The 24,644-nt window shown below is 36.2% G+C and overlaps 4 protein-coding genes and 1 pseudogene across 6 annotated transcripts; 2 read left to right on the forward strand and 3 right to left on the reverse strand.

The window, feature by feature from the left end:
• Nucleotides 1–347: 347 nt before the first annotated feature.
• On the reverse strand, nt 348–6,449 carry LOC110603494 (probable glycosyltransferase At3g07620). The gene is made up of 5 exons (XM_021741235.2): nt 6,206–6,449; nt 4,759–5,778; nt 4,548–4,678; nt 2,287–2,635; nt 348–1,381 (listed from the first exon to the last, which is right to left on the reverse strand). Exons 2-5 carry the CDS (start codon nt 5,704–5,706, stop codon nt 713–715), a joined length of 2,097 nt encoding a protein of 698 aa, XP_021596927.1. The 5' UTR covers nt 5,707–5,778; nt 6,206–6,449; the 3' UTR covers nt 348–712.
• A 781-nt stretch (nt 6,450–7,230) lies between these two features.
• LOC110603160 (probable glycosyltransferase At3g07620) lies at nt 7,231–10,828 on the reverse strand. Of its 2 annotated transcripts, XM_021740856.2 has the most exons (5): nt 10,665–10,826; nt 9,665–10,547; nt 9,445–9,575; nt 8,657–9,005; nt 7,231–8,198 (listed from the first exon to the last, which is right to left on the reverse strand). In XM_021740856.2, the coding sequence occupies exons 2-5, from the start codon at nt 10,472–10,474 to the stop codon at nt 7,530–7,532; spliced, it is 1,959 nt and encodes a 652-aa protein (XP_021596548.1). In that variant the 5' UTR covers nt 10,475–10,547; nt 10,665–10,826; the 3' UTR covers nt 7,231–7,529. The 2 variants fall into 2 exon arrangements, with proteins under 2 accessions (XP_021596548.1, XP_021596547.1); XM_021740855.2 differs by having other exon boundaries at nt 9,665–10,828.
• A 139-nt stretch (nt 10,829–10,967) lies between these two features.
• LOC110603159 (CRS2-associated factor 1, chloroplastic) lies at nt 10,968–14,293 on the forward strand. Its single transcript, XM_021740854.2, has 5 exons — nt 10,968–11,860; nt 12,245–12,372; nt 12,694–12,919; nt 13,035–13,162; nt 13,256–14,293. The coding sequence occupies exons 1-5, from the start codon at nt 11,020–11,022 to the stop codon at nt 14,129–14,131; spliced, it is 2,199 nt and encodes a 732-aa protein (XP_021596546.1). The 5' UTR covers nt 10,968–11,019; the 3' UTR covers nt 14,132–14,293.
• A 466-nt stretch (nt 14,294–14,759) lies between these two features.
• LOC110603161 lies at nt 14,760–16,300 on the reverse strand (annotated as a pseudogene).
• Nucleotides 16,301–20,307: 4,007 nt separating this feature from the next.
• LOC110604132 (ninja-family protein mc410) lies at nt 20,308–23,994 on the forward strand. 2 transcript variants are annotated; one of them, XM_021742243.2, is made up of 3 exons: nt 20,308–20,490; nt 21,753–22,887; nt 23,254–23,994. In XM_021742243.2, the coding sequence occupies exons 2-3, from the start codon at nt 21,855–21,857 to the stop codon at nt 23,748–23,750; spliced, it is 1,530 nt and encodes a 509-aa protein (XP_021597935.1). In that variant the 5' UTR covers nt 20,308–20,490; nt 21,753–21,854; the 3' UTR covers nt 23,751–23,994. The 2 variants fall into 2 exon arrangements, with proteins under 2 accessions (XP_021597935.1, XP_021597936.1); XM_021742244.2 differs by having other exon boundaries at nt 20,381–20,522.
• Nucleotides 23,995–24,644: the final 650 nt, after the last annotated feature.

Genomic DNA, 24,644 nt, shown 5'->3' on the forward strand with positions numbered 1-24,644 from the left:
TTGGAAAATGAAATGTGGATTATACCAATCCCATCAAGCAAGCTTTCTTGATCTTGTGCCATTTCTAACAAGTTGTGTTAGTGGGACCTTCTACAGGGTTCTTGCACTAAAATTTACAATTTGGTGCGTCTGGATCTCTGATTAGATACATGGATCAGCTATTTTGCTGAAAGACATTCAGCAACTGTAAGAACTTGGACAATTTTCAAGTCATTGTGCAGGCAAGAAAAAGGAATCATCCACAGGTTGAGGAATTTATTTACATATTTGTATTACATTAATAACTGCTAGTTTAACAAGTAGTGTACCAGAAGATCATCTGGGGAAGCATTTCTATTTTTGATAAATAAATAAGCTGAAATAAACATTAAATCATTCAAGAACTGTTACATCTACGAGCTAGTTGGAAAAGTTCCTCAATGAACCATGTGGCATATGAAACAATATAGAAATTGCTCTTAAAGCTGTTCATGCTTTGGCGAAAAATCTAAGAGCTTGTACAATGCCAATGTGGCCTAAATTTCAAATTTTTTTACAAGAGGACAGCGGTTGTACACAGAGTTGCAATCACCAAGATGATATGATACAAGCTTTTCTACATGTTATTACATGGGATGGTTTCTTCACAAACAGTTTCACTCCTCATTTCATGACATCACTTTCAGTTTCCCCTTTCCTCTCCATTTCCTGATTGCTTGTTGATTTGATGACCTTATCTTGGTTTTATCTGATAAACTCTATTATACCAAATCGAATGAAGGGTCATGTAAAAGAGATCGTACTTCACCGGGTTAGGATGCCAAAGAAAATGCCGCTGAACCTTCTTCACACCAAGTTGCAGCTCAAGATACTTCTTTTCCGGTACTGAAAGTAATATTTCTTTCAGATTGGGAATGTCTTTCTCTTCAAGGATTACGGAGAATGCCCCCCAATTGAAGACTTCAAAAAATGGTGGCACAAAATTATCCGAGATAATTACAGGTACACACTCATAAAAGATGGCTTCGACTACTCGGGGGCTGTTGACCTCGTAACCCTTGGGGCAAATACAATACTTGCTGTTCTTCATGTGTTGGATGTAATTCATTTTGCTTGCAACACCAGGAGGCATGGGACCAAAAATCTTCATGGAAGGGTCTTTGTCTTTCCAGTGCTTCAACAAGATTGGTCGCAGATAGCCGTGCATGTTACCAGCGTAGAAGGCAAGAATGTGTCTCTGAGAAGGTGGTTTTCCTCCAAGATCCCTGAGAGGATTTCTGGCTGACCGGACATATGTTTCAGGAAGGGACACATCCCTACCTATTTTGAAGCCTGAAGTAACATCAGCATTGCAGAGGGCTTTGATGCAATGTTCCATATGGTGTCTCGTCTCATATGGAGCCTGCAAGAGTCATGCATCATATGATGCATAAGTAGCTAGAAAAAAGTATAAGAAAAATTGAAGACAACACTCATGAATGCATGCAGGCAAGAAAACACACAAAGACAAGAAGAAATATGCTCCATGCTTTTATCTTTTTTCAGATCAACATGGGGCAAAACTATTGATTTATTGTCATTTTTAATAGTAGTAGTTTCATTGCACTGGCCAAGGCAGCCTCAATATCATCACGTGCAAGTAATATGCGCTATTAGGATGCGAATTAGTCCATCTCTCCCTCACCCATCAGGGCATCAGACAAGCCAAACTTAGAGCCTTAAAATAAAGGAAAACCAAATCAATCATAGAAAGCCTAGTTGAGCATATACTTAAACTGATTCTCTGCATTTATTTCTAGAGACTAGGCATGATTGCTTCAATGTAATAACTTCTAGAATTGTCTTCCTTGCTGTAATAAAAATATGTAAAGAACAGAATACTTGATAAATTCTTTTCAGCTCAAAAGTTGTTTATGGTATGAGAGCAATTCTGCTTAACAAGCCTAAAACTCTCTAGTTCTTTTAGGCTGCAGAAAACTCACAAAGGATTAAGTTCATTGTTGTAGAGTGTAGCTCTATCCTTTTCCCAAGACCTCTCTCTCTCTCTCTCCTCTCCAACAACCCCACCTTCCCTTCCCCTTCTATAGTAGGATTGAATTTTAAGACATCTTGATCGATATCTCAAGCTTTTACCATTAACATGTTTGCTTTGGGGGCTTGGGGACTGCCAAAGGCAGGGTTTACATCCACATGATTAATCCCAACACTGTTCTAGCACAAGGACATGCTTCATGAGCATTAAAAGGAATAAATGGATTAAAAGTCAAGAAGTCAGGAAGCATTGAAAGGAATAAATGGAAGAAATACCCAATCATGGCAAGCTACAAGAAAATGATCAGCTCCACCAGTTCTGTTCCAGTAAGGATATTTAGCTGCAATTTTCTCAGTGTACTCCTTCAAATATTGGCGTAGATTTGTCCTATTATGGGAGTTACGCACATAAATGGTGTACTCCAGCATTCGGGAACTGAAAGGCATGTAAAAGAGGTGAGCCTTTCGAGGGTCTTTCACAACAAAATGCCTGTTTCCCTGCATCAGTTTCATAAACCACCCCTCTGAGGCATACAATCCCTTCAATATTGGAAGATGAAAGATCGGCTTCTTTCCATCCTTATATATATAGACTTTGAGCATGCGTTCCATGAGTTCATAACTCCTGAAATGAAACAAATTTAAATTCATAATTTATATGCTGTCAGAAAGCAGTTCAATTTGTTATCAAACTACTAAGACTGGATGTATAATCGAGCCGAGTCAGATCAATACAGTGTGCTACTTAGACTTGAAGCTTGAAACTTTTCCTTGATCAAAAACAAGTTATATATATTTATCATGCATGAACTCAGCTCAATGAAATACTTGATTCAATTACCATTCAAAATTAAGTAAACTTGTACGAGACCTCAAATTAAAGTTCAAATAAACTTGAGTTTGAGCTCCCACTCAAGTATTATTCTAATAATTACATAATATTAAGCACATTTATTATTAAGATATTATTTAACAGGAATACATTTAAATTATAGAAGTGATTATATACTTCATCAGCTGATCAGGCTTCAGTCACTTAAGACGGGCGTGATAATACTTGACACAGCTTGCACCTTGCTACTTGGGCTATTTTCAAGCTCAACTCAATTAAAAGTTGGTTGAATTTAATATTTTGTGGGCCGAGTCCAAGTAGCTCGACCCATTTACATCCCTAACTAATAGAAACTAAACCAAAAATAAGAAAGCATTCAAAGGAATATGTTTAAAGTTATACTAAATTAGATAACCAGTCTACAGTATGTCGATGTTCAGAAGACAAAGATCAAATATGCATCGACAGGTTGAGAGAAAATAGATGTAAGGTTTAAAAAATTAGGTGAGATTAAGAAGTAATCTACATTTTCTTGATGAACTTAGAATGTTAAAATAGGTGGATTTCTAAGAGCAATCTAGCAATCCCAAAATAGATTGCACTAATCACCTCACCGGGATGATCTTATGTCTGATCAGGATGAGAAATGGATATCAGTGAATGGTTTATCCCCAACAATGACATGCCATACACAAATAGATACAAACTTACAGAGGCAAAATATAATTACACAGATCCTTTTCTCAAAAAAGAATTACATAGATCTTCAACTCTAATTGTGTACTACCTCAACCTATTTTCAACAAGTTGTGTGCTACCTCAACCTAATAATTTTACCATTAACCAGGTTAGCTCACTGGCTTGGCTGCAATGAGTTCAACCCAAGTCCAGCCCCAACCCAACATGAGCAGTTCATAACTCAACGGAAAACTCAGCAGCCTAATCCATACCTCATATAAACTGGAAAAGCCAAAAAAGAACTCAATTTTCAATGTATCTAGACCGGCAAATCAGTAATTAAATTTGAAAAAGAAATTTCGGCAAAAATCACTTCCTGCCTCAGATTGTCGATGTTTACAACAATTTACAGAATTAATCAATTGGACTTTGACCTACTTTAATTCTATGCTCTACCTTATACTACCCTTATCAGACAAGGAGAGGACATTGGTAAGACTCTTGAACACTTCAAGTAAGAGAAAAAAAAAATCTGTAACTTTGGAAATAGGTCAGCCTTCTAGTATTAACATAGACTATGGGATATATTCAACTTTCTCTGCTGTTCTAAGGCATGTGAGAAAGAAGAAACAAAATTTCCCACAAGTTAAACCAATTTGGGAACATTCTACTGGGAGAAACATACTGTAAATGGTAATGGGCATTAACCAGATCAACAAATTAATGATGTCATATCATGGAACTAAAACTAGCACATGTGCATGTCCTCATCAAATGAACTCCATAAAATTGTTATGGCAGCTTACAGGCTGGTTGGTACTCTAAAAGTTTCTCTCCTCCTCTCCTCTTTTCCTGTTTCTAGTCCTTTACCTTTTTCATGATCTAATTCACTTTCTATATCATGGCACTAAACCAACCAATGTTAGATGGAGCAGGAATTAAAACCAAGTTTGAAGTTGTTCAGAGCAAAGTTTTGTTTATTATCATCATCATCATTTCAATAATCTAGGTCATGAACTAGGTTTACCTCTTAAACTTGGAAACATTTCGAAAGAGAGGAGCATAAAGATCATGATCATTCACCGGAATGGGAGCATTCTCAATCTGTGACCTTGCAGCCAAAATCTCCTGATCATGGTGGGAGGACCATCTTGGTCTCTACAAGCACATGTAAAATGTTTAGGTTTCTTGTCTCAAAGCTTAAAGCATCAATGGAAAGATTCTTCAACAGTGCATACCATTGAACGTGAAGACCGACGGTGTCGGGCTAATATTAGGTTCATATCATCTATTGATGTCACTGAATTTGGAGGCATCTCACATCTCATCTTTTTCCTTGCAGGTTTAACCATCTTTGCAGAATCATTTTTTGAAGTTGCAAAGTCATCTTTCAGGATAGCAGAACCAATAGAGGAATTTCCATTTGATCTCGAATAACTGATGTTTTTTGATGAAGTTACCACCTTTGGTTCTAGTGGATAGGATTTAACAGCAACTTTTATGCGCTGCAAATCTTTCAGTGGCAGATTATTTTCTATTGAAATTTCATCATTTAGTTTCCCATTTTGATCAAGAGGAAATTCATGCTTGCTTTCACTGGTAAATTCCATTATAGAATCACTTCCTTTACTTTCAATGCTTTCCAGCGAAGAAGTCCCATTGCTGTGCATCCCGTTCCCAGATGGGAACTCATTCACATTTCTATCCACAAGAAGCCCAATAGGATTGTTCAAACCCTCTTCTACAAAATCATCATTATCTCCATCATTATCCACTGCAAGCTCAAAAGGATTGTCCAGGTCTTCATCCTCAGAAGTAAAATCGCTGTCTGTGTCTCCACTCTTTCTCTGTGATTCACTGTCATGACTAATGTCTCCACTGCCACCGGAAGCGATAGCATCTTTGACCACCACCCTATCAAGGATGTGACCTTTAGTAAAACTCGAAGTATCAACAGTGAGAGGATTGCGAACAATCAGAGACTTTGTGGAAGATTGTATGATTGGGAAGCTGGTTTTATCATTTATTATATCATTGCTATTGGGCAATAAAGACCTGAGAGCATTTCCATACGGAAGCAGTAGAGATTGAAATAGCAAGTGAGTTATAGCCACTGCCCCCACCACAAGAAGCCATCTTCGGGTTTCAATTTGGCATAATTTATGAAAATGAAACCGGAGCTCCATACCACAAAGGCACTGACTACCAAATAAATCACCCCCTTATTTAAAAGGAACTTCAATTTCCTTCTTCAATTACTATCAGAAAGGAAAAGGAAAAGGAAAAAAAAAAAAAAAAGAGCAACTGCAAAGCATGAGAACTTGCATGAGCCAAAAAAACAAGTATACATGCAGACTCAAAATTCAATTGCAAAAAAGAACACAGAAAACAAAGAAAGTTTGGGAAAATATGAGAGAAAAATCCCAATTATAGACTTTGAATCGCATGGCACAAGCTATCGCAACCAGAAAAAGAGCACCCATAAAAGAGCATAACAACCGAAATAAAAATAAGAAGTAAAAGCAATTACTTTGTATTTCCGGAGAAACTGAAAAGAAGTAAAAAAATAAGCTCAACTGAGTTTAGCAATACTTTCTCGGCAGCCAAGCAGGCACAAAAATGATCACACAAAATAATGAGAATACTAGTTAGCAACGAGAGCTGAGAAATGAAAGATATCCCAACCTCAGAAACTCGACGAAGAAGACGACGACGAGGAGAAAGCCAAGTCTACAAAGGTGCCTCTTTTCTGCGGCATCTGCTTGCTAACTTTCAAAAGCAGCAGTTGTTTAATGTAGTTGCTCAGTCATCAGCGGAGCCGTAGGGGACCAAACCTAATTCCTTTTTTGCTCTTTTACTTATTCCCATTAAAAAATATGAAGTCTTTTATAAAAGAAAAAAACAACTCAGTGAGAATCTTCCATTGGCAGGCAGCGTTTGCAGGTCGCCATATTGGCTGCTATTTCTTTTTCCTGAAAATAAATATACTTTGAATAAAGAAAGATATTATAATTATTTTTACATAAATTAATAAAATATAATTAATATAATCAAAATACTATTTTTTTATTGGCCTTTGTAATATATTCTCTTTTCATACTCTAAAATTTAATATTTTAAAATTAAAGCATTTTAATTTTTTAATGTGTATTAAATATGAATAAATTAGGAAATCAATGAGTAAGTTATCATTTGAAACAAATGAAGATATTTTTATCTTTAGAATTTATATCAATTTTTTTTCAAAATTTTGTTTTTCTGTAAAAAATGGAAAATCTTAGTTATTACTATATATAATATATAGGCTTATGTATGCCGAGTAATTCTTAATTGCAGAATACACATTCAATTAATCAACAATTATCATAATCATATTTTGCTAGCAATCCTGGCGTGCATAATAATGACTAATTTTGAATTATTAGACATCATTCTCAAGTTGCTAAGCGAGAAAATGTCAAGGAAAAATTTAGATGGATCTGATCCACCATGCAGTTTGTGTGTTTTGGATTTACAGTATACCAGTCCAGATAAGAATTTTCCAGAAAATGACAAATTAGATAGATCCATATCCTACGAAAAATTTCCACCTTTTTGTTTATCAACTCCCTCACCGCAGTTCCTTAAAAAGAAAGGAGAAAAAAAAAATTCCCTCTAGCACTGCAGTAAAAATCATCTACATCTAATTTAGTTGATTGGGGATATACAAGTTCCGATCAAAAGATTCAATCTTTTATGATATTGCACAGGTTATATACATCGTTTGGAACATAAGCCTGATCTACACACAACACAAGAAATTGCTTTTAACAAATTGAATGAACAAGATGACAGAAAGTTCCATGAATCTTCATCATCTGTTAATGGTCCTACTACGTTCTTTATGCTTTTAATAATCTGTGTCAGGTTTATGGCCAATGTCATCACATGCAATTGTTGAGTTCCCTGTCCCTGTGACTTCTGCAACTCTGGATTTTCCAGGGCCATAATTCAGAAATTTTTTACATTTTCATTTGCTTGACATCTGAAATATTCTGTTGTACCAAACCGAGTGGAGGATCATATGGAACAGATCATACTTCACAGGGTTTTTGTGCCAAAGGAAATGTTGTTGTATCATCTTAACTCTTAACTGCATTGCAAGGTATCTCTCTTCTGGGATTGAGAGCAGAATGTTCCTCAGTTTTGGAATATCTTTCTCCTGCACAAACACAGAAAATGCTTCCCAGTTCAAGACCTCAAAAAATGGAGGCACATAATTATCTGATATGATGACTGGCACACATTCATAGAAAATGGCCTCAATGATTCGAGGAGTGTGAACTTCGTAACCCCTGGCACTTATGCAGTACTTGCTGCTCTTCATGTACTCTCTGTACGCATTTTTCCCTTCAATGTCACGGCGCATTGGACCAAAGATTTTCATGTCAGATTCTTTGTTCTGCCAGTATTGCAGCAGGATTGGTCGTAGATAACCATGCATGCCTCCTGCAAAGAAGGCCAGAATATGCCTTTCCGAAGGAGGCGTTCCTCCAAGATCTTTCAGAGGATTCTCAGCAGAGCGTACGTATGTAACTGGCAGAGTAGTATCCTTACCTATTTTGAAACCCTTAGCAACATTGGCGTTGCAAAGAACTCTAATGCAGTTCTTCATATACTGCCTTGTGATTCGAGAGGCCTGAAATTCCAAACAGCATCAATGAGCTACTGCAGAGAATAACTAAATGCAACAGATGATAGGATAATCAATCAAAATTCACTGTCATCATATTTTCCTAAAAGCCATCGTCATGCTCCAGGGTTCTCCACTAACTGGGACATCAAATAAATCTGTTCTGAGAACTAGCATCAAACTTCTCAAGAGGGATAAAGTACTATAAATTCAAGATCAGAATAATCAACATAAGCATATCATAGCAGATGGCTGATGCTTTGCATATTAATTTCACTAACATTTGGCATTCATGGTTATGTAACAAAGACCATCAACAATCAATCTCTATGGTGAAACAAACTATCAGCTACTTCTAATCACATTATATCACTTTAAGAATGAAATTATCAAGCAGGATTGAGATTTAGCAATCATTAACAATTGATTAGATTTAAATAAATGCAAAAAATTGGAAAACATACCCAGTCATGACAGCCAACAAGAAAATGATCTGCTCCTCCTGTTCTGTTCCAGAAACTATACTTGCGTGCAACTAAATCCACATAGTTCTTCAAATATTCTTCGAGGTCCTTCTGACTCCAAAAATTTTGTTCAAAGAGAGTGGTCCTCAACATTTGTGAACTAAATGGCAAGAAGAACAAGTGAGCTTTTCTGGGGTCCCTCACTATGAACTTTTTGTTTCCCTCTAACAGTTTGATAAACCATCCTTCTGATGCATATATTCCTCTCATCTTAGACTGATGAAATATAGGCTTTTCACCTTCCTTATAGATATAAATTCTAAGCATGCGTTCCATCAACTCATAACTCCTGTAAAAGGCATATCTTTAGCTCAGTAATCATAAAAGGCAACTCTCAAGAGAAGGAGGCCTAAGCCTTTGAGAGGATACAGAAGTTGGCTTATTCACTGGGAGCTGCACGCAGATACAAGCTTGCCAATCAAAGATTAAGATCCAACAGCTCAGAATAATATTGAATTCTTCACTAACAGAATGCTTTGTCATTGCAAGTTACCAGATAACTGAAATTATCATACACATTGAAATGTACGAGTCTATGTTCAAGAAACAAAATGCAAAGTATTCCCTGCTTACACTGGTTGGAGCAGCCAAAAGTTTTGCACTATAACTAAAACTACTAATAGTCATGACATGGACATATATTTAGGACAGTTATCAGGTGACAGAGACCAGAACAGATGATTAAACATGAGGAGTATATAGAAGAATGGACACTCAAAGAGGCTTACCTTTTAAAAATGGAAAAATTTCGAAAAGCAGAAGCATAAAGTCCAGGAGGACTCCTTACAAAAGGAGCATTCTGAATCTTCAATTTTGCAGATAGAAGCTCGCGATCACGTACAGAGTACAATTGTCTCCTCTATCACCAATGGGAGGAATAAGTCAGAGTTCTATCAAATATAACCTGTTCCTTACTGTTCATAATAATAAGAAAAGGTCAATGCTTACTGCATAATGAGATGAAACAATATTTTGAAGTAGTTGTGAATTCATCTGGGATATTGATGTTGGTTGTGTCTCCCACCTCTTCAATGTGGAAATCCTATCCCTTTTAGAATTCTTGTCCGAAGTGACAGAAACCAAAGTTTGAGGCCCTACTTCTGCAATTCCCGTTACATTGTCCATTGAAATTAAGTTAGCAGGGAGAAATGCATTCCAAGTGCTTGATTCTGTATCCATTTTTTCTCCATTCTTTGCAGAAATTCCTGGCAGTACAACCGGCACAATGCCAGCTTGAATTTGAACTCCTCCATAAGTTAAACCAACGGCTGCTTCCTTGTCATCCACTTTTTCAGCATGCTTCACCTTACCATGTCCATTTTCTAAAGATGTTGCTTGAATAGAACTGTCACCTGTCCTCGCTTCATATCCCATTATCAAACTCTTGCCAAGCATTGCATCCATCTTAAATGTGAGTTCACCACGTTCACTCTTATCTGTTGACAAATTGTGTGTACTCGTGCCTTTGGTGTCATTCTCATCTCCAACTTCTCCATCCAAATCAGAAGGATAAAAAGTATCATTTACCATAATACTAGACACATTAATTGGCCTTAGTCTTAGATTATTTGAAAAGGTGTCATTGCTGATTAGCACAACTATTGAACCCTCATCAGCCGTTAATAGTGACCATCTTTTCCCATAAGGAAGTGCAAAACACTGAAAAAGAGCAGCAATAATAATCGCCACGCAGGTGACCATCAGCAACTTCCGAATTTCAACGAGACATAACTTCCGGAATTGGGCAGTGATACCCATCTCACCAAATTGTTATTATCAATCATTCAAGGCAAACATAAGCTAGTAGAAGTATCATATCTTCATCACCATTCTGGCCTCGAAATGTTTTACCATAAAAACTCAGTTTTGTTTTTTCTAAAGAAAGGTTTAAAAGAAAAACGAAGGAAAAAGATGGATCAATGAAGCTCCTCAATGATCTAATTATTACCTTTTGTTGTAGCTCCAGAAAAAATGAATTTTTCAGGAACTGGAAAGTTTCCGAGCTTCGATAAGTACCTCAAATGGCTTTCCACTATCGCCCTGAGAAGCATTCCAAGCTTTTGACGACTGTCGGTTGTTTCCTCCACTCTGGTCGTTTACTACCCTCACTGTTGTTTTGCGAAAATGAGGAAACTTTTATGTTATTTGCCCTTGTTATTTCACTTAATTACACTCAAACCACTGTAAAGGCTTCCCCCTCCCCAAACGACGTCGTCTAACTTTTCCCTTCCCAAGAATATCCTTCACACTGCTAGTCCTAGGGCTCTCCGCTGAGTTTCTGGGAACCCCAATTCATTTTAGTTATGGCGTTAAAATTGTTTCCGATACCATTCCCGATATCTACACCGCTGTGGAACCCGAACCCGAATCCGAGTCAGAGCTCATCTCCGACCCACCAGCGGCCGCCTACCGAGATACGCTTCTCGCGGTGGAACAACGCTAACGCCAGGGAATTCAATGAACGCCGGCGTGCACAGAAAGAAATCGAAGATGACATCCGCCGGTATCGTCGGTTTGACTCCGCTACTAAAATCGTTCGTAATTACGATTCTGGCATAGCAAACGCGAGTATCGAGACTTTCAAATCCATAGGCACGCCTTCCTCTCCTTCAGCTCCCTCAATTCGGGGCAGAAAATCCAAATATTCCAAACCCGAATCGCCTGATTCCCACCCGGCATTTCGAGGAAAATCGAGAATCGCCGAACAAACACAACCGAAAACGGACGGGATACCAATTGACAGAAATGCCAACATCAAAATTAGTGAAGACGGCCTTTCTTATGTTATCGACGGCGCGCCTTTTGAGTTCAAATACAGCTACACAGAGACGCCTAGGATAAAACCCGTCAAATTGCGAGAGGAGCCTTTCTCGCCTTTTGGGCCCACCACAACAGCCCGGCCGTGGACTGGGCGGGCACCGCTACCCCCGAGTAAGAAGAAGTTGAGGGAGTTCGACTCTTTTAAATTGCCTCCGCCGGATAAGAAAGGCGTGAAGCCGGTTCAATCACCGGGCCCGTTTCTGCCTGGATCAGGTCCCAGGTATGTGTATACGAGGGAGGAGATACTGGGTGAGCCGTTGACGCGAGAGGAAGTTAAGGCTTTGATCGATGGGTGCTTGAAGTCTAAGCGCCAATTGAATATTGGTATGATTCTTTTTCATTTCTTCCCCTTCTTCAATTTATGTTTGATTGCGAATTTGCTAGGAACTGTGATGTCAAGGTGTGAAGGAATCTGCTTATTGTGATTCTTCCTTGTTATTGTATACGTGAATTAGCAATTAAGTTCAGCTTGCAATTTGGATATGTAGTGTTGGTGGGTTTTCACAAATACTGTTTTTGGTTTTAGGTTGTTGTTTGCATTTGCTAGCTGAACACTATATTTAAAGGTAGATACGGTTGTTTAGACTGTTAGATTAGTTGGTGTCTTAGTGTAATATTTTGTTTTGATAATAGAGATTGAGGATGCAGACTGTTGGCATAGAGGATGAATCCTGCTGAACTTTTTAATATTTTCATTGGTTATTACAGGTAGAGATGGCCTGACTCACAACATGTTGGATAATATTCATGCCCATTGGAAGCGACGGAGAGTGTGCAAGATCAAATGCAAAGGAGTATGTACAGTTGATATGGACAACGTTTGCCAGCAATTAGAGGTGGGCTTTTCCTTCTTAACTTCGAACCTTTTCTTCAGTTGTTGCCTCTTTGTGCGTGGGTGTCATATGGTAATGTGGTGTCTTTTTTAATTTTGAATTATTTTCAAAACAAAAAAATAAAGACTTTGTATCTCTATGAAATTTTAGGCCTATTAATTATGAGAATTTTATTGTGAGCATCTGTTTTGGAGTGAAAGTCTAGAATACATTTTTCATTTACAAGTGTGGGGTGATATTCAGTTGTTGGATCATCTTACTAGTGTAACTTTTGCATTGCTTGTTAATGCTGTTTACTTTGTGCTTTTTTGTTCATGTTTTCAGGAAAGAACTGGAGGAAAGATTATTTACAGGAAAGCAGGGGTGTTATACCTGTTCCGAGGCCGAAACTACAACTACAAAACTCGCCCCCGCTTTCCTCTCATGCTGTGGAAGCCTGTTACCCCTGTGTACCCAAGGCTGATTCAACGGGTTCCAGAGGGTCTAACACTGGAAGAAGCAAGTGAAATGCGCAAGAAGGGGCGGAAACTAATACCAATATGCAAACTAGGTAGATTGCATGCTGCTATTCTCTTTACTTTACACTTGATGTGAAGCGTGATAATAGAAACATCAGCCAGTACAGGGCATGAATGAATTGATCGAGTATTTTGTATGTGTTGCAGCAAAGAATGGTGTGTACTGTAATTTGGTAAAAGATGTCCGTGAGGCATTTGAAGAATGTGAATTGGTCAGAATAAATTGTCAAGGGATTAATGGAAGTGACTACCGGAAAATTGGTGCCAAACTCAAGGTCTGTTAAATTTTTCTAGTTGGTTAGCTTTCATTTCTTTAGTTCATTGTTATGAAATTACTGTAAACAGTTAACCAATTCTTTGAATTACAGGAACTTGTGCCCTGTGTGCTGATCTCATTTGAGCATGAGCATATACTTATGTGGAGGGGAAGGGATTGGAAATCCTCCTTCACAAAACCAGTAAATGATAGCCAAGAAGCCAAGGGGTCTGATGCTGATAGTGCAATTTCTATTGTTCCGCCTATGGAGGACCAAAAAATTGAAATGGTCTGTGTCAAAGATGTTATTAGTGTGCCAAATATAGGCATGACTCCTGTAGGATGTCAAGAGCAAACAGAGGATACATCTGTGGTACAATTAGATGATGCATCGGCAGCAATGGACACTAGTTCAATCATAGGAGAAACATGTGAAACTAATACCATGTTACATAATGCAGGCAGTTTTGCTATTAATGAGTCTGAATCTATAGGCTCTGATAATGAAATCAATGTTGCTATATCAGTGGGATCTGACACCTCGCTAAAAAGTGTTGGGAGCACAGAGGAGGTCCAAGATGGCTTAGAAGGTTCGCCTGATCTTAATGAACCAACAAAGGATGTACCTTATGCTAATGGAGTTCTACAGTTGCGAGAACTAGCTGTTGAGAATGGGAGGGCAGTTGTTTTGGCTGATGCAAATTTGGATGCTGATACTGTTTATCAAAGAGCAGTTGCCTTAGCAAGGTCTGCTCCTCCTAGTCCAGTTTTTAGACATCTACCAAAGAAGGTAGCAATTCAACAGGGCGAGAAGCAAGAAGTCGGGGATTTGCAAGTTAAAGAAGTTACAACTGTTGCCCAAACAGAAGTGAAGGAGAGAAGAAGTTTTAAACTCAAAAGAAGGAACGATTCTAGTGAACAATATACAGATTCTGCACCACAGGGAAGCCTAAGAGTAGATGAACTTGCTAAACTACTAGCAGAATAATGTTTCCTTCGTCTTTTTCACTTGCCATTGTCTTTTGCTTATAGTTGCGGCTAATTTAATCTAATTCTTTCATGTGTCCATTCCGTTTTGTTATTCTCAATGCAATTAGACTTCTTTTTGGCTAATTTTATTTATTCATGTGGCTGGTATTTTGGTTGTTCACATTGACCAAGTACTTATCTCAAATGACCAAACTTTAAAATTTTTTGAGCAGAAAATTTATATTATCATTTACGAGGTTGCACGGCTCAAAATCATTTTATGCGTTAAAACACTTGATTGATCTATTCATGGAAAATAACAAAAACAATGCGTTTTACCATTACAGTAGATTTTAGACGCGTGATCTCAACTTCCCTTGTTCTGGCATTATTTTTCTCCGGAACCGGTGGTTTTGCCAGAGAAGATGCATCTCCTCAATTGGCACTTGCTTTGTTTCGGGCAAGAGGAAGTAGATAAAGGTGCTCATGATAAAAATTAAGCCGGCAAACTGCAAGAAGATTCCATACTTAAGGTGACAAAGCGACACCACGAAGCATTGTGCTACCAAAACAGTGAAGAACTGAAGATCATGTTAACGCAGACCACCATACACTGGCCGGCCGATCGTGTCTCCAAGGGGAAGATTTCACTGGGAACTAGCCAACCAAGAGGACCCCAAGAACGTCCATAAGCCAAGACGAACAAACAAATGATAACCACAAGGAAGATGCCAGTTCCATGTGGAATTGGTTTCCCATCTCCAAAATCCAAGGGCAAAATTAACCCCACAGCTACCTGCAAATGAAATAATCTAAGTAAATATATGAACTGTAGAGGAATTACTATAAAAAGCAGTTAGAAAGCAAAAAATCCTAAAAGTCAAGTTACCATAACGATGAACATGCATCTCAGCCCCAGCTTCCAGAAAGAAAGCTCTTCTGCCAAATTTGTCCACGAAAGCCATAGACATTAGAGCACCAACAACAAGTGCTGCATTAGTAATCACAGATGAATACAAAGCTGCAATATTGCTGAAAACCAAGCTTTGAAAAATGACTGGAGCATAGAACAGGATTGAGTTATTGCCTGTGAGTTGTTGGAGTGCTGGAATTCCCATAGCCCCGATAACCAACTGTGGGCGATTCTAGCGTTTCAGAAGATTCTTGAAAGGATGCTTTATGGCTCGTGATGCATTGCTTGCATCCACAAGATCATCAAACTCAGCATCAACTTGTGTGGTACCTCTTAACTTTCTCCAGTATTCTTCTTCCTTCTTCTAGTCTGCCTTGTTCTATAAGACTGTTAGGAGTCTCAGGAAGAAAAAGTTCCCCAACAAACATTACAGTAGCAGGAAGAGTAGCTAAACCAAGAGATAATCTCCGTCCCGATGGATGAATCTTTTCAGATCCATAATTTATAAAGTTTGCAACCAGGATTCCTATATACATGTTGTTAGCTGAAAAAGCTGGTTAACTGCTCCTCGGATTTTTGCAGGAGCCATTTCTGAAAGATATAGGGGAACAGCTTGTGCCATTTTTTAAGATTGCTTATATCAGTTTCATCAGAACGTATCTGTCGTTCATAAAACGGTTGCAAATCTTCACCTCTCCTGAGAAGGGGGATGTTCTTAGTTACCCGGTTGCCGAATCCTATCCCACCAACTAGGAAACATCGTCCTATAATCAGCGTTTCAACATTCTTTGCAAAAGCATTGACGATTACTCCAATGAAGAAGCTCGTCGAACCAACGAGGATGCTAGCTCTCCTGCCTCTAGTTCTGGTTACATAAGAGGCTCCAAACGTGGTAACCAAAGCCGCAAAGTACAGTGAGGAAGTAAATAGTGAAAAGATTTTATTATCATTTTTACAGTAATCTGTCTCGTGAAGATGAGCATGCTTCTTTTTATACACCGTTGGGATGAATTCCTTCAAGAAATCGTCCATGGACGTGACTCCACCTGAAACCACCAGAACACACATAATTTATTTTCATAAACAACTTGCAAAAGCTTCACAGCCGATGAATGAACAGAAAGAGAAGTTACCTGAAACACCAAGATCGTATCCAAAGAGGGATCCCCCTGAAGCTGCAATAACGCAAGCGAAAATGAAATAACCTGTGATTAATCTATATTCGTAAAGATGAGCTCTTTTAAGGTTTCCTATATCTGTAAGTGCTCCTGCCATTACTGGGGCTTTTTGCAAGAATGGCGCCAACTATTCTTTTTTTTTTAAGGCCATTATTTTTTTTGTTTAAGAATGGCATGTGCTGTTCTAAGCGGCGTAATACCATTATTTTTTTTTTTATTAAAATATTATAATTATATTAATTAATTAATATATGAATATATAAATATTTAAAATTATAAAAATTAAATTTATTTTTATTGGACTGCGTCATACATAATCACATAATAATATTAATGTTCTAATATTTTAGAGAGTTATAAAATATATTATTATATAATTTAATAATCGCCGGACTTTTCTTATCTAGGGGAAGCTAAACTCGAAAAAGTGAAATAGACCTAAAGGTCTCAGAAACCCATTTTATTTAGCCGATCCAATATTTTTGGTCTTGATCCAGACAGATACGGGACAGATCGGACTACCCGCGAGTCTGGGTACAGCACGAGGAGTCTAGTCCGGTAATGTGACTTGAAGAAGGACAGTATGCCCAGTCAATTCACAGCTCTGTCTGCATGTGTGCTGAATGAATTAAATGGCCGCCTAACGTGAAGAGGGATCCTGATACTTCCGTTAGCACCTCCAGTTTTAATTAGATAATATTAGATATTTTTATAATAATAAATATTTTTTATAATTTTAATATATTAATATTTAATAAATTTTATTATTAATTTTTAAATAAAAAATTACTATAATATGTAATTTTATAATTATAAAATTAATATTATACTGCGATTAAATATATAAAAATAATTCGGTCGTAATTAGATATATAAAAATAATTCAATAATATTATATATATTTATTTAATGATAAAATTTTTTATTATTTTAATAAATTAATATAATAATATTATTAAATAATATTAATAATTTTTAAATTATATAATAATATTATTTTATACTTTTATAAGTAGTACCATGCCATTTTTAAAGAAAAAAAAAATGGCTGACACTATTTAAAATGGCACCAAACTCTAGCGCCTGTCAAATAGGCGCCAAACTCTCTTTTCAACGGCCGCCTAACAGTCTAACCCTAAATTCACAAATAATTTTTCTCCGATCCTAAATTCACAAATAATTCTTCTCCCATCCCTAATTTTACAAAAAGCCTCCGTTTCTCTTTCAAGATTCGTCTAAGGCCCAGTAGCCCAAAATCAACAACTACGTATAAACACAAAGATTAAACTAGTGGTCACACGAACCACTCTCAAATCAATCACATTGTACATATAGAAATTTGATTGCACGTATATGAACTAAGTTTTGTACTTAGTCATATGATTATTAGATGTTTATATACATTGCAATACAGCAGGAAGCTAAAGATCCCTCAAGTGTTAGCTAATAACAGGACCACATACAACATTCCAATTATATGATGCGGGAAATTGATCTAATCAAGTTATATTTTGAATTTAATTATTTAGAATTCTTTAGATTTAACTGTTGTATATGACTGATAAAATTGAGTATTTTATTAGTTTGATTTAAAAATAAATTGAATTGATTTAATTAAAAATTAAAATTTTAATATTTATAAAAATTAAATCAAATTAATTTTAATAAAAATCGAATTCAACCGATGGGTGTTGCCCATCAGTTTTAGTATTTATCAAAAAAAAGTTGGAATGTGGTAAACTCTAGATTAGTGTGTGCTTTCACCCACTTACATATATTAGTGGTGGGCCTTGCCCATCAATTTCTATGGGTCCATATTGCAATCACCATGAAAATGATCTCATTTTATTTTGTTTTTTTTTTTCCTAAACATATACTTCATCCGAGCTAAAATAAAAAAATCTAGAATTGAAGTAGGGGTGTAAACGAACCGAGCCGAGCCGAACTTTGAAGAGTTCAAGCTTGGTTCGTTAAAATTTTTTTGAGTTCAAGCCGAATTCGAACTTTACTCATATCGAACTCGAGCCGAGAATTAAGAAGTTCAAGTTTGGCTCGTTTAGCAAACGAGCTTAGACGAATCGAGTTTTTATCGAGCTGAGTCGAACTTTTATCGAGCTGAGTCTCAAATAGTTCATGAGTAATTTAATTTATTTACATGTATAATGAGTTTTAGTTTAAAACTAATAAGTTTAAAACTAAAATAATTTTAGTTAAATAAGTATATCTATAAATTAGCATGTAAACTTATAAAGATGAGTTTTTAAATTTTAATGATCTAAATATATGCAAGTTTAAGAGTATAACTAAACTATATAGAGCTGAATTTTAAAAAATTCAGATTTGGCTCATGAAAGTATATGCAGGGTTTAGTTTATTTCTCTTATGATAGTAATTTCAGTTTACTTAACGAGATTGTTCACGAGCCTATTTGCGAGTCTGCTCATGAACTCAGAAATGAGTCGAGCTCACGAGCCTTAACGAGCCGAATACTATGGAGCTCAAACTTGGCTCGTTTACTAAACGAGCCTAAAAATTAAGTTCGAGTTTGGCTCGTTTAGAAATCGAGTCGGGCTTGTTTAGAAATCGAGTCGAGCTCGGTCGAACTTTTATCGAATCGAACCTCGAATAGCTCACGAACGGTTTGACTCATTTACACCCCTAAATCGAAGTAAACAAATCAGAGAAATAGAAATAAAAACTTCTAACACAATTATTTTAATCAGAAGCAGGCAATGAAATAGGACAGGGGAATGATAAACTGTTCCCAAAAAAAGGCAAAATATGGATAAAGATAGAGCGACCGAGGCCAGTTAAAACAGCAACAAGCAAAATATGTGCACATCCAAAAAAAAAAGCAATATTTGTCATAATGATAAAACAAATAAAAATGTTTTTGACAGTTAAAATCTAAATAAAAAAAAATCTTATCATTAGATAAAGCCTTTGGAACTAAAAATTTGTATTAAATATTCCCCCGCGTAGTATAATATTTAGGCAATTTAAAGTAATATGGGCAAAATATATATTTATATTCTTGAATTTTGATAAAAAAATTATGATATCTTAAATTTTAAAAATATCATACAACATATTTAAATTATTTAAAAATGTAATTAAAATAACATTACAATCTCATTCTTTTTTTTATTATACCAGGTAAGTATGGTATATAATATCTTGCACTTACAGATTTAATTTAATGATAAATATATCTAAATAAATTTAAAAGATTTTAAATCTTATTCCTCCAATCTCTAATTTTCGATTCAAAGAAAAATATGATACATGATTTTACTCCATAAATTTTTTTACAGGAGAGTGCCGCTGCCTTACTGGCAAGTTGAGATGCACCTCCAAGCATCGAAGTCAATTGAGTGCTCTAATTTAGGTCAATGCTGAAGGCAATTAAAACATGAATGTTTAGGCTTTCTTGCATTTAGAATTTTATAACTTGTTCCATTTTAATTTCTCGGCTCCAATTGTGAAGCCAAAAAATCAAACCCTTTTTGTTCGTTATCATTTATCATGTTTTGTTAAACATACTTAATTATGCTAATCAAACTTAACAAATTAATTAATATAGTTTATGTAACTCTTATATATATTTAATAAATTTTAATTTTAACAGTAAAAAAATTTATATCACATTCAAAATAATCAATAATCATGACATTCAAAAAATTTTATATGTATATCTTAGATAATGATATCAATTTCATTTGGACTATTTAAAAATAACAAAAGATTAATATATATTTAAAAAAAATAAATAATTTTTCCAATGGCATTAAAATGTGTTTTTTTAAAAAAATGATTTTCTTTTTATTTTGGAGGAGTAAAAAGTAATTCATAATTTTATTTATTTTTTATTTTAAAATTTATAATTAAATTTATATTAAAATAATAATTTTTAATATCAAAATATTAACAACTGGTAATAATTTGTAAATGAATTATAATTTTAATATAAAATAAATTATAAATTTAAAAAAATTAAATATTTTTTTTATTTTTTTAAAATATTAAAATTATTTTTAATTAATAAAAATATTTTAATTACATATAAATATTTTCTAATAAGGTTTTTTTACCCTCAACCCAGACGGGAGGGTTAGAATTCAAATTTTTTAGTTGCACAAAAAGCACATGGGCAAAGAAAAAAAAGGAAACAGGTGGTTTTGAGCAGTGCTTCCACTAGCTGAGTGTCCAAACATCTACCTTGTTTTACCTTCTGTCTCCACCTCTCTCTTGCTCTGTTCAGGCGTCTCTACTCTTCGCAACACTCAGGTTTGCTCATCTCTCTTTGTCCCTTAGTTTAGGTATATCTTTTCTACTTTATCTTTTTTTTTTTTCCTGAAATCTCTATTCTGAATTGGTGATTCTGGTGCTCTATAGATACTTTTATTTCATTCTACAGTTTCCTCCGTTTGTTGATTGAATTTTGGTGTAGATTTTCTTAAGTTATAGATGGCTGTTGAATGTTTCTGATTTTTTTTGGTTGATTTGGGAGCTAATTTGAACCTAACATTTGCTCCTCTTAGAATTATGTTTAATGGAAACTTTTTATTTCTGTAGTTTTGGTTCTTGCATGCATAGTTTGATAGTGGACAGATCTGGATTCACTTAGTTTCTGAGAAGCAAATAAAAGGAAGATAATGGAGAATGAAAATCACTGTGTTATGTATATGTTACCCCACTCTCTTCTTTTGGATTCAGCATTTAGCTCAGCTGAGCTATATGGGTACCCTGTTTTGTCTGTTCATGAATATTAAGAATTCTACTTTTTGGGGATAAGGTATGGGTTTTAAACTGATTGAGTTTGTTTGTGAGGAACGTTTTTACGAGAGGCAAGATTTGTTGTGTTTTCAAAACCTCACACCTCACCTTTTTTACCAACCAATTTGGTGCATTGAGGAGGTATTGATATCTTACCTTTGTGTACTTAACCAACCACTTTCATTCGTTCCATCCAAACACATAAGGTCTGGATTTGTCGGTTCCTTTACTTCTCTTGTACTCTCACTCAAAATGAGATGATGTTCTCTTATTCCGTTTCCTAGTTCTAAGTTTGTTGGCGGCAAAGAGAGCTTGTATTCAAAGACCCCCCCCCCCCCCCCTTTTTTTTTAAATTCTGGCTTTATCTTCCTGAAAAGTCTTTTTTTATCTGGTTGATTGGTTTATTTACCACATATTTGTTACATCTGTAATGTGTGTACTGGTTAGAATAAGCTATTGCAGTTTTCAATGCTATCCTCAAACTTTGATGAGAACTCCATGAAAAGATCCTTTGCAAAGTTACATTTCTTTGCAAGTTCAGCATTTTTATCATGCAAAAATTTCACTTGTAATGATTTAAAATGAATCTTTTGAGCAGTTAGATACCATAAAGATTGATTGGATTGGGATTTAGCGTTCAATTATTAAAACCATGCCTTAGTGTTGATGATTTATATATTATATTTAGTTCCTTCTATACATTTCAAATCTTGTAGCAATTGTGTTGATCTTTTCTATCTTACATCCTTCAGAACTAACAACTTCTGTGCCAGGTTCTCTCTTTATACCATGGTACCATGTGAGGAGTAGTCTACGGAAAACTGGGTATTGCAAGAGCTCCTACTTGTCCAGGTTGACATCTATCGATTGCTAACATGGAGGATGAGAATGGCCTTGAGCTTAGCCTTGGTTTAGGTTGTGGAGGATCATCTGCAAAATCCAAAGGTAAAAATGGCTGCTCATCAGAAACTAGGACAGAAGAAGGTGATAGAGGCAACAAATTGGCAGATGATTTCAAAGACTTTCTTCATGCTGGTATCCAAAAGCAGGATTCAAGTGCTGTGTCTCAAATAAGTGATTCAGTGAAACCTCAAGAGAACTTATTTAATGACCTGTCCAAGGCCAAAGCTGATGCAAATGCTTCAATAAACTTGAACAATAGGGGCCTTTGGGATTCGAGCAGCAAAAGACCTTCTGAAGTTGAAGATGATAAAAGACCTGAGGTGGGAAACAAGCGAAAAATTTTATTTGATGAGATAAATAATCAGAAGAAGCATGAGAGAGATGCATATCACTCTGATGTACATGACAAGAAAGCGTCACATATTTCCATGACAGAAGATGGTTCTACTGCTGAAAATGAAGATGTGGCAGAGTCTGAAGTAGAGGGTTCAAGTTCACAGGTGGTCTCTCATCATGATGATGGCTCCAAGCGTTTTATTGGAGCTGGTGGTCCTCAGGTTCCAAAGGAGGTTCATGGGTTTTCTGATTCCAATGTCTTGCAAGGGCAAAAGAGGCCTAATGGTTCATCAGAAACTGAAATTAAGCATGGGAACTTGAATTATGGACTTCCGTTCTCCGTCCAACCTGCAAACATCATGAATTTGACATACTCGTTTCCTTTTAAGGAATCTAACACTGTTGGTGTGCCCAGCTCATCGGGCAATTCTCTGCCAGCAATGATGCAGGTGATGCCTACTTCAAGTAGTGAGCAGCGAACAGGGACTCAGACTGTGAGCCCTGGAAATTTGCCTGTAATGTTTGGCTATTCATCTGCTCAGCTTCCAACACTGGATAATGATAACTCACATGGCTTGTTCTCTCATCTTCAACAGTTCCAGTCTTCCTATGCTGGCAGAGGTCCATCGAATTCCGATAAGCAAACTGATATAATGAAGATTGCTCCAGGTATTCTTTTCACTGCTTTATACCTTAAAATTTCTTTTTCAATCATAGATAATACATTGTAAAATGTTTGATGTATTTCTTTTCACAAGTGGATATGCTCTTCCATTACTATCTTTATCACCTTACAGAGTGTCCTTGAAGACCTAGCGAAGTCAGACACATTGTGTCTAGGCAGAGTGTGCATCTATATTTTAAGTTGTCAAGAGATATCATCTTTACATTGGAACAATGTGTATATACTAAACTACTATTGTAGTTTAGTACTTTACTGATCCATTGGTTTATTAATATTTTTGTTTCTGTTTTCCAGTGGCTTATGATTCAAAATCAATTATTTTCCTTAACTTAGTCTTTTACATCTGGTAGGCATGCAAGTAATTTCTCGAAATTCATCTGAAGCTACATTGTATGATGGGAGGTCATTAGAACGGGTCAAAGGTGATGGCAAACAGCACATTACAGAAGAAGGCTTCACTCCTCAGACTGAAGATGAAGTAAGAGGAAGAAGCATGAACCTTGGGGCAAAAGATGCATCTGGGCTATCAACAGCAGAAGGTTTCTCCATTGATTTTTCTGCTATAAAGCCAGGTGTTGCATCAGACATAAAATTTGGAGGATGTGGTTCCTATCCAAATTTACCGTGGGTTACAACCACAGGTTCCGGCCCAAATGGCAGAACAATTTCTGGTGTCACTTACAGATACAGTGCAAACCAAATCAGAATTGTTTGTGCTTGCCATGGTTCCCACATGTTCCCTGAGGAATTTGTTAGGCATGCAAGTGAAGAGAATGTTAATCCAGACAATGGCAGTGGATTAGCCTCATTTCCAAGTACTAATCCTGCTGCCTCTGCTCAGAGCTGAAAATTACCATCTTTTTTCCAGCAGGAACAATCTGATTTGGCATATGGTCAAACAAAGGCAGGTTATGACCTTTATATCATATACAAGTCTTCTCCTTGGTTTCTGTTGTTCTGTGTGCTTATTTATTTGCTTTTACCAACTTAGTTGCTGCAATCGAATGTTGCAGGTGTATGTTGTAATGTTGTAGTATCCTTAAATTTTGTTCCATAATAATGTCAAAGCAGTTCAATCTAAAATTCCAACAGCCATCTTTTTTTTTGAATAGATTTCATCATGCCAGTATAGTTGCTGATTTAGGTGATTCCATTGATTGATAGTTATGGAGTACATCATGTCAAGACATTTCTTTATTGCAAGGGTAAGGCATTGTGGATGTGTTGCTTTCAACTTTCAAGGATTTTGCTTTGTCATTGTTCACCTTCATGGACCTTATGCTTTTGAATCTAATGCAATAAATACATGCTTGCTCTTGGATGTGCTTAATTATCATTTCATATTTATGTAAGTAATCACTTGTGGGGTCTTCCTCTTCCAAGTTTATGAAAGAATGTATTCCAAATTGAAGGTATAAATGGACTTTTCCAACTTATTGATGATAGAATTGAATGCTGTGGACAAAGGTTGTGTTTGGTTGTAAGGATTGGACATGATATGATTAATCTTCCTTGTCTTGCGATTAGTGGGCACTGGGAAAGGACAAGGTTCTTCCATTACCCTGGGGCAGGACAAGATTGTTCCAACAGTGATTTGTATGTTTGGATTTAGTTGTGAGGGGGAAATGAACAGAAATTAAAGAGGAAAATGAAGAGAAAAGAATAGAATAGAAATTTAATTTCCTTTGTGTGGATAGACTCTTAAAATAGAGGAGAATGCAATTTTTCTCGTTATATCTTT

This window comes from Manihot esculenta, chromosome 16 (assembly GCF_001659605.2).
Source record: "Manihot esculenta cultivar AM560-2 chromosome 16, M.esculenta_v8, whole genome shotgun sequence".
Classification (NCBI taxonomy): Eukaryota; Viridiplantae; Streptophyta; class Magnoliopsida; order Malpighiales; family Euphorbiaceae; genus Manihot; species Manihot esculenta.

Bases quoted from the DNA above. Each gene is read 5' to 3' on its own strand.
- LOC110603160 (XM_021740855.2), bottom strand. From the start codon at position 10,474: ATGGGTATCACTGCCCAATTCCGGAAGTTATGTCTCGTTGAAATTCGG. The intron at 9,576-9,664 runs GTAAGCATTGAC...CATTGGTGATAG, and splicing joins TTGTTTCATCTCATTATGCA to AGGAGACAATTGTACTCTGT. The intron at 8,199-8,656 runs GTATGTTTTCCA...TTGGAATTTCAG, and splicing joins TTGTTGGCTGTCATGACTGG to GCCTCTCGAATCACAAGGCA.
- LOC110603159 (XM_021740854.2), top strand. From the start codon at position 11,020: ATGGCGTTAAAATTGTTTCCGATACCATTCCCGATATCTACACCGCTG. The intron at 12,373-12,693 runs GTGGGCTTTTCC...TCATGTTTTCAG, and splicing joins ACGTTTGCCAGCAATTAGAG to GAAAGAACTGGAGGAAAGAT. The intron at 12,920-13,034 runs GTAGATTGCATG...TATGTGTTGCAG, and splicing joins AATACCAATATGCAAACTAG to CAAAGAATGGTGTGTACTGT.
- LOC110603494 (XM_021741235.2), bottom strand. From the start codon at position 5,706: ATGGAGCTCCGGTTTCATTTTCATAAATTATGCCAAATTGAAACCCGA. The intron at 2,636-4,547 runs GTAAACCTAGTT...GTTTCATTTCAG, and splicing joins AATGTTTCCAAGTTTAAGAG to GAGTTATGAACTCATGGAAC. The intron at 1,382-2,286 runs GTATTTCTTCCA...TGACTCTTGCAG, and splicing joins TTGTAGCTTGCCATGATTGG to GCTCCATATGAGACGAGACA.
- LOC110604132 (XM_021742243.2), top strand. From the start codon at position 21,855: ATGGAGGATGAGAATGGCCTTGAGCTTAGCCTTGGTTTAGGTTGTGGA. The intron at 22,888-23,253 runs GTATTCTTTTCA...TACATCTGGTAG, and splicing joins TATAATGAAGATTGCTCCAG to GCATGCAAGTAATTTCTCGA.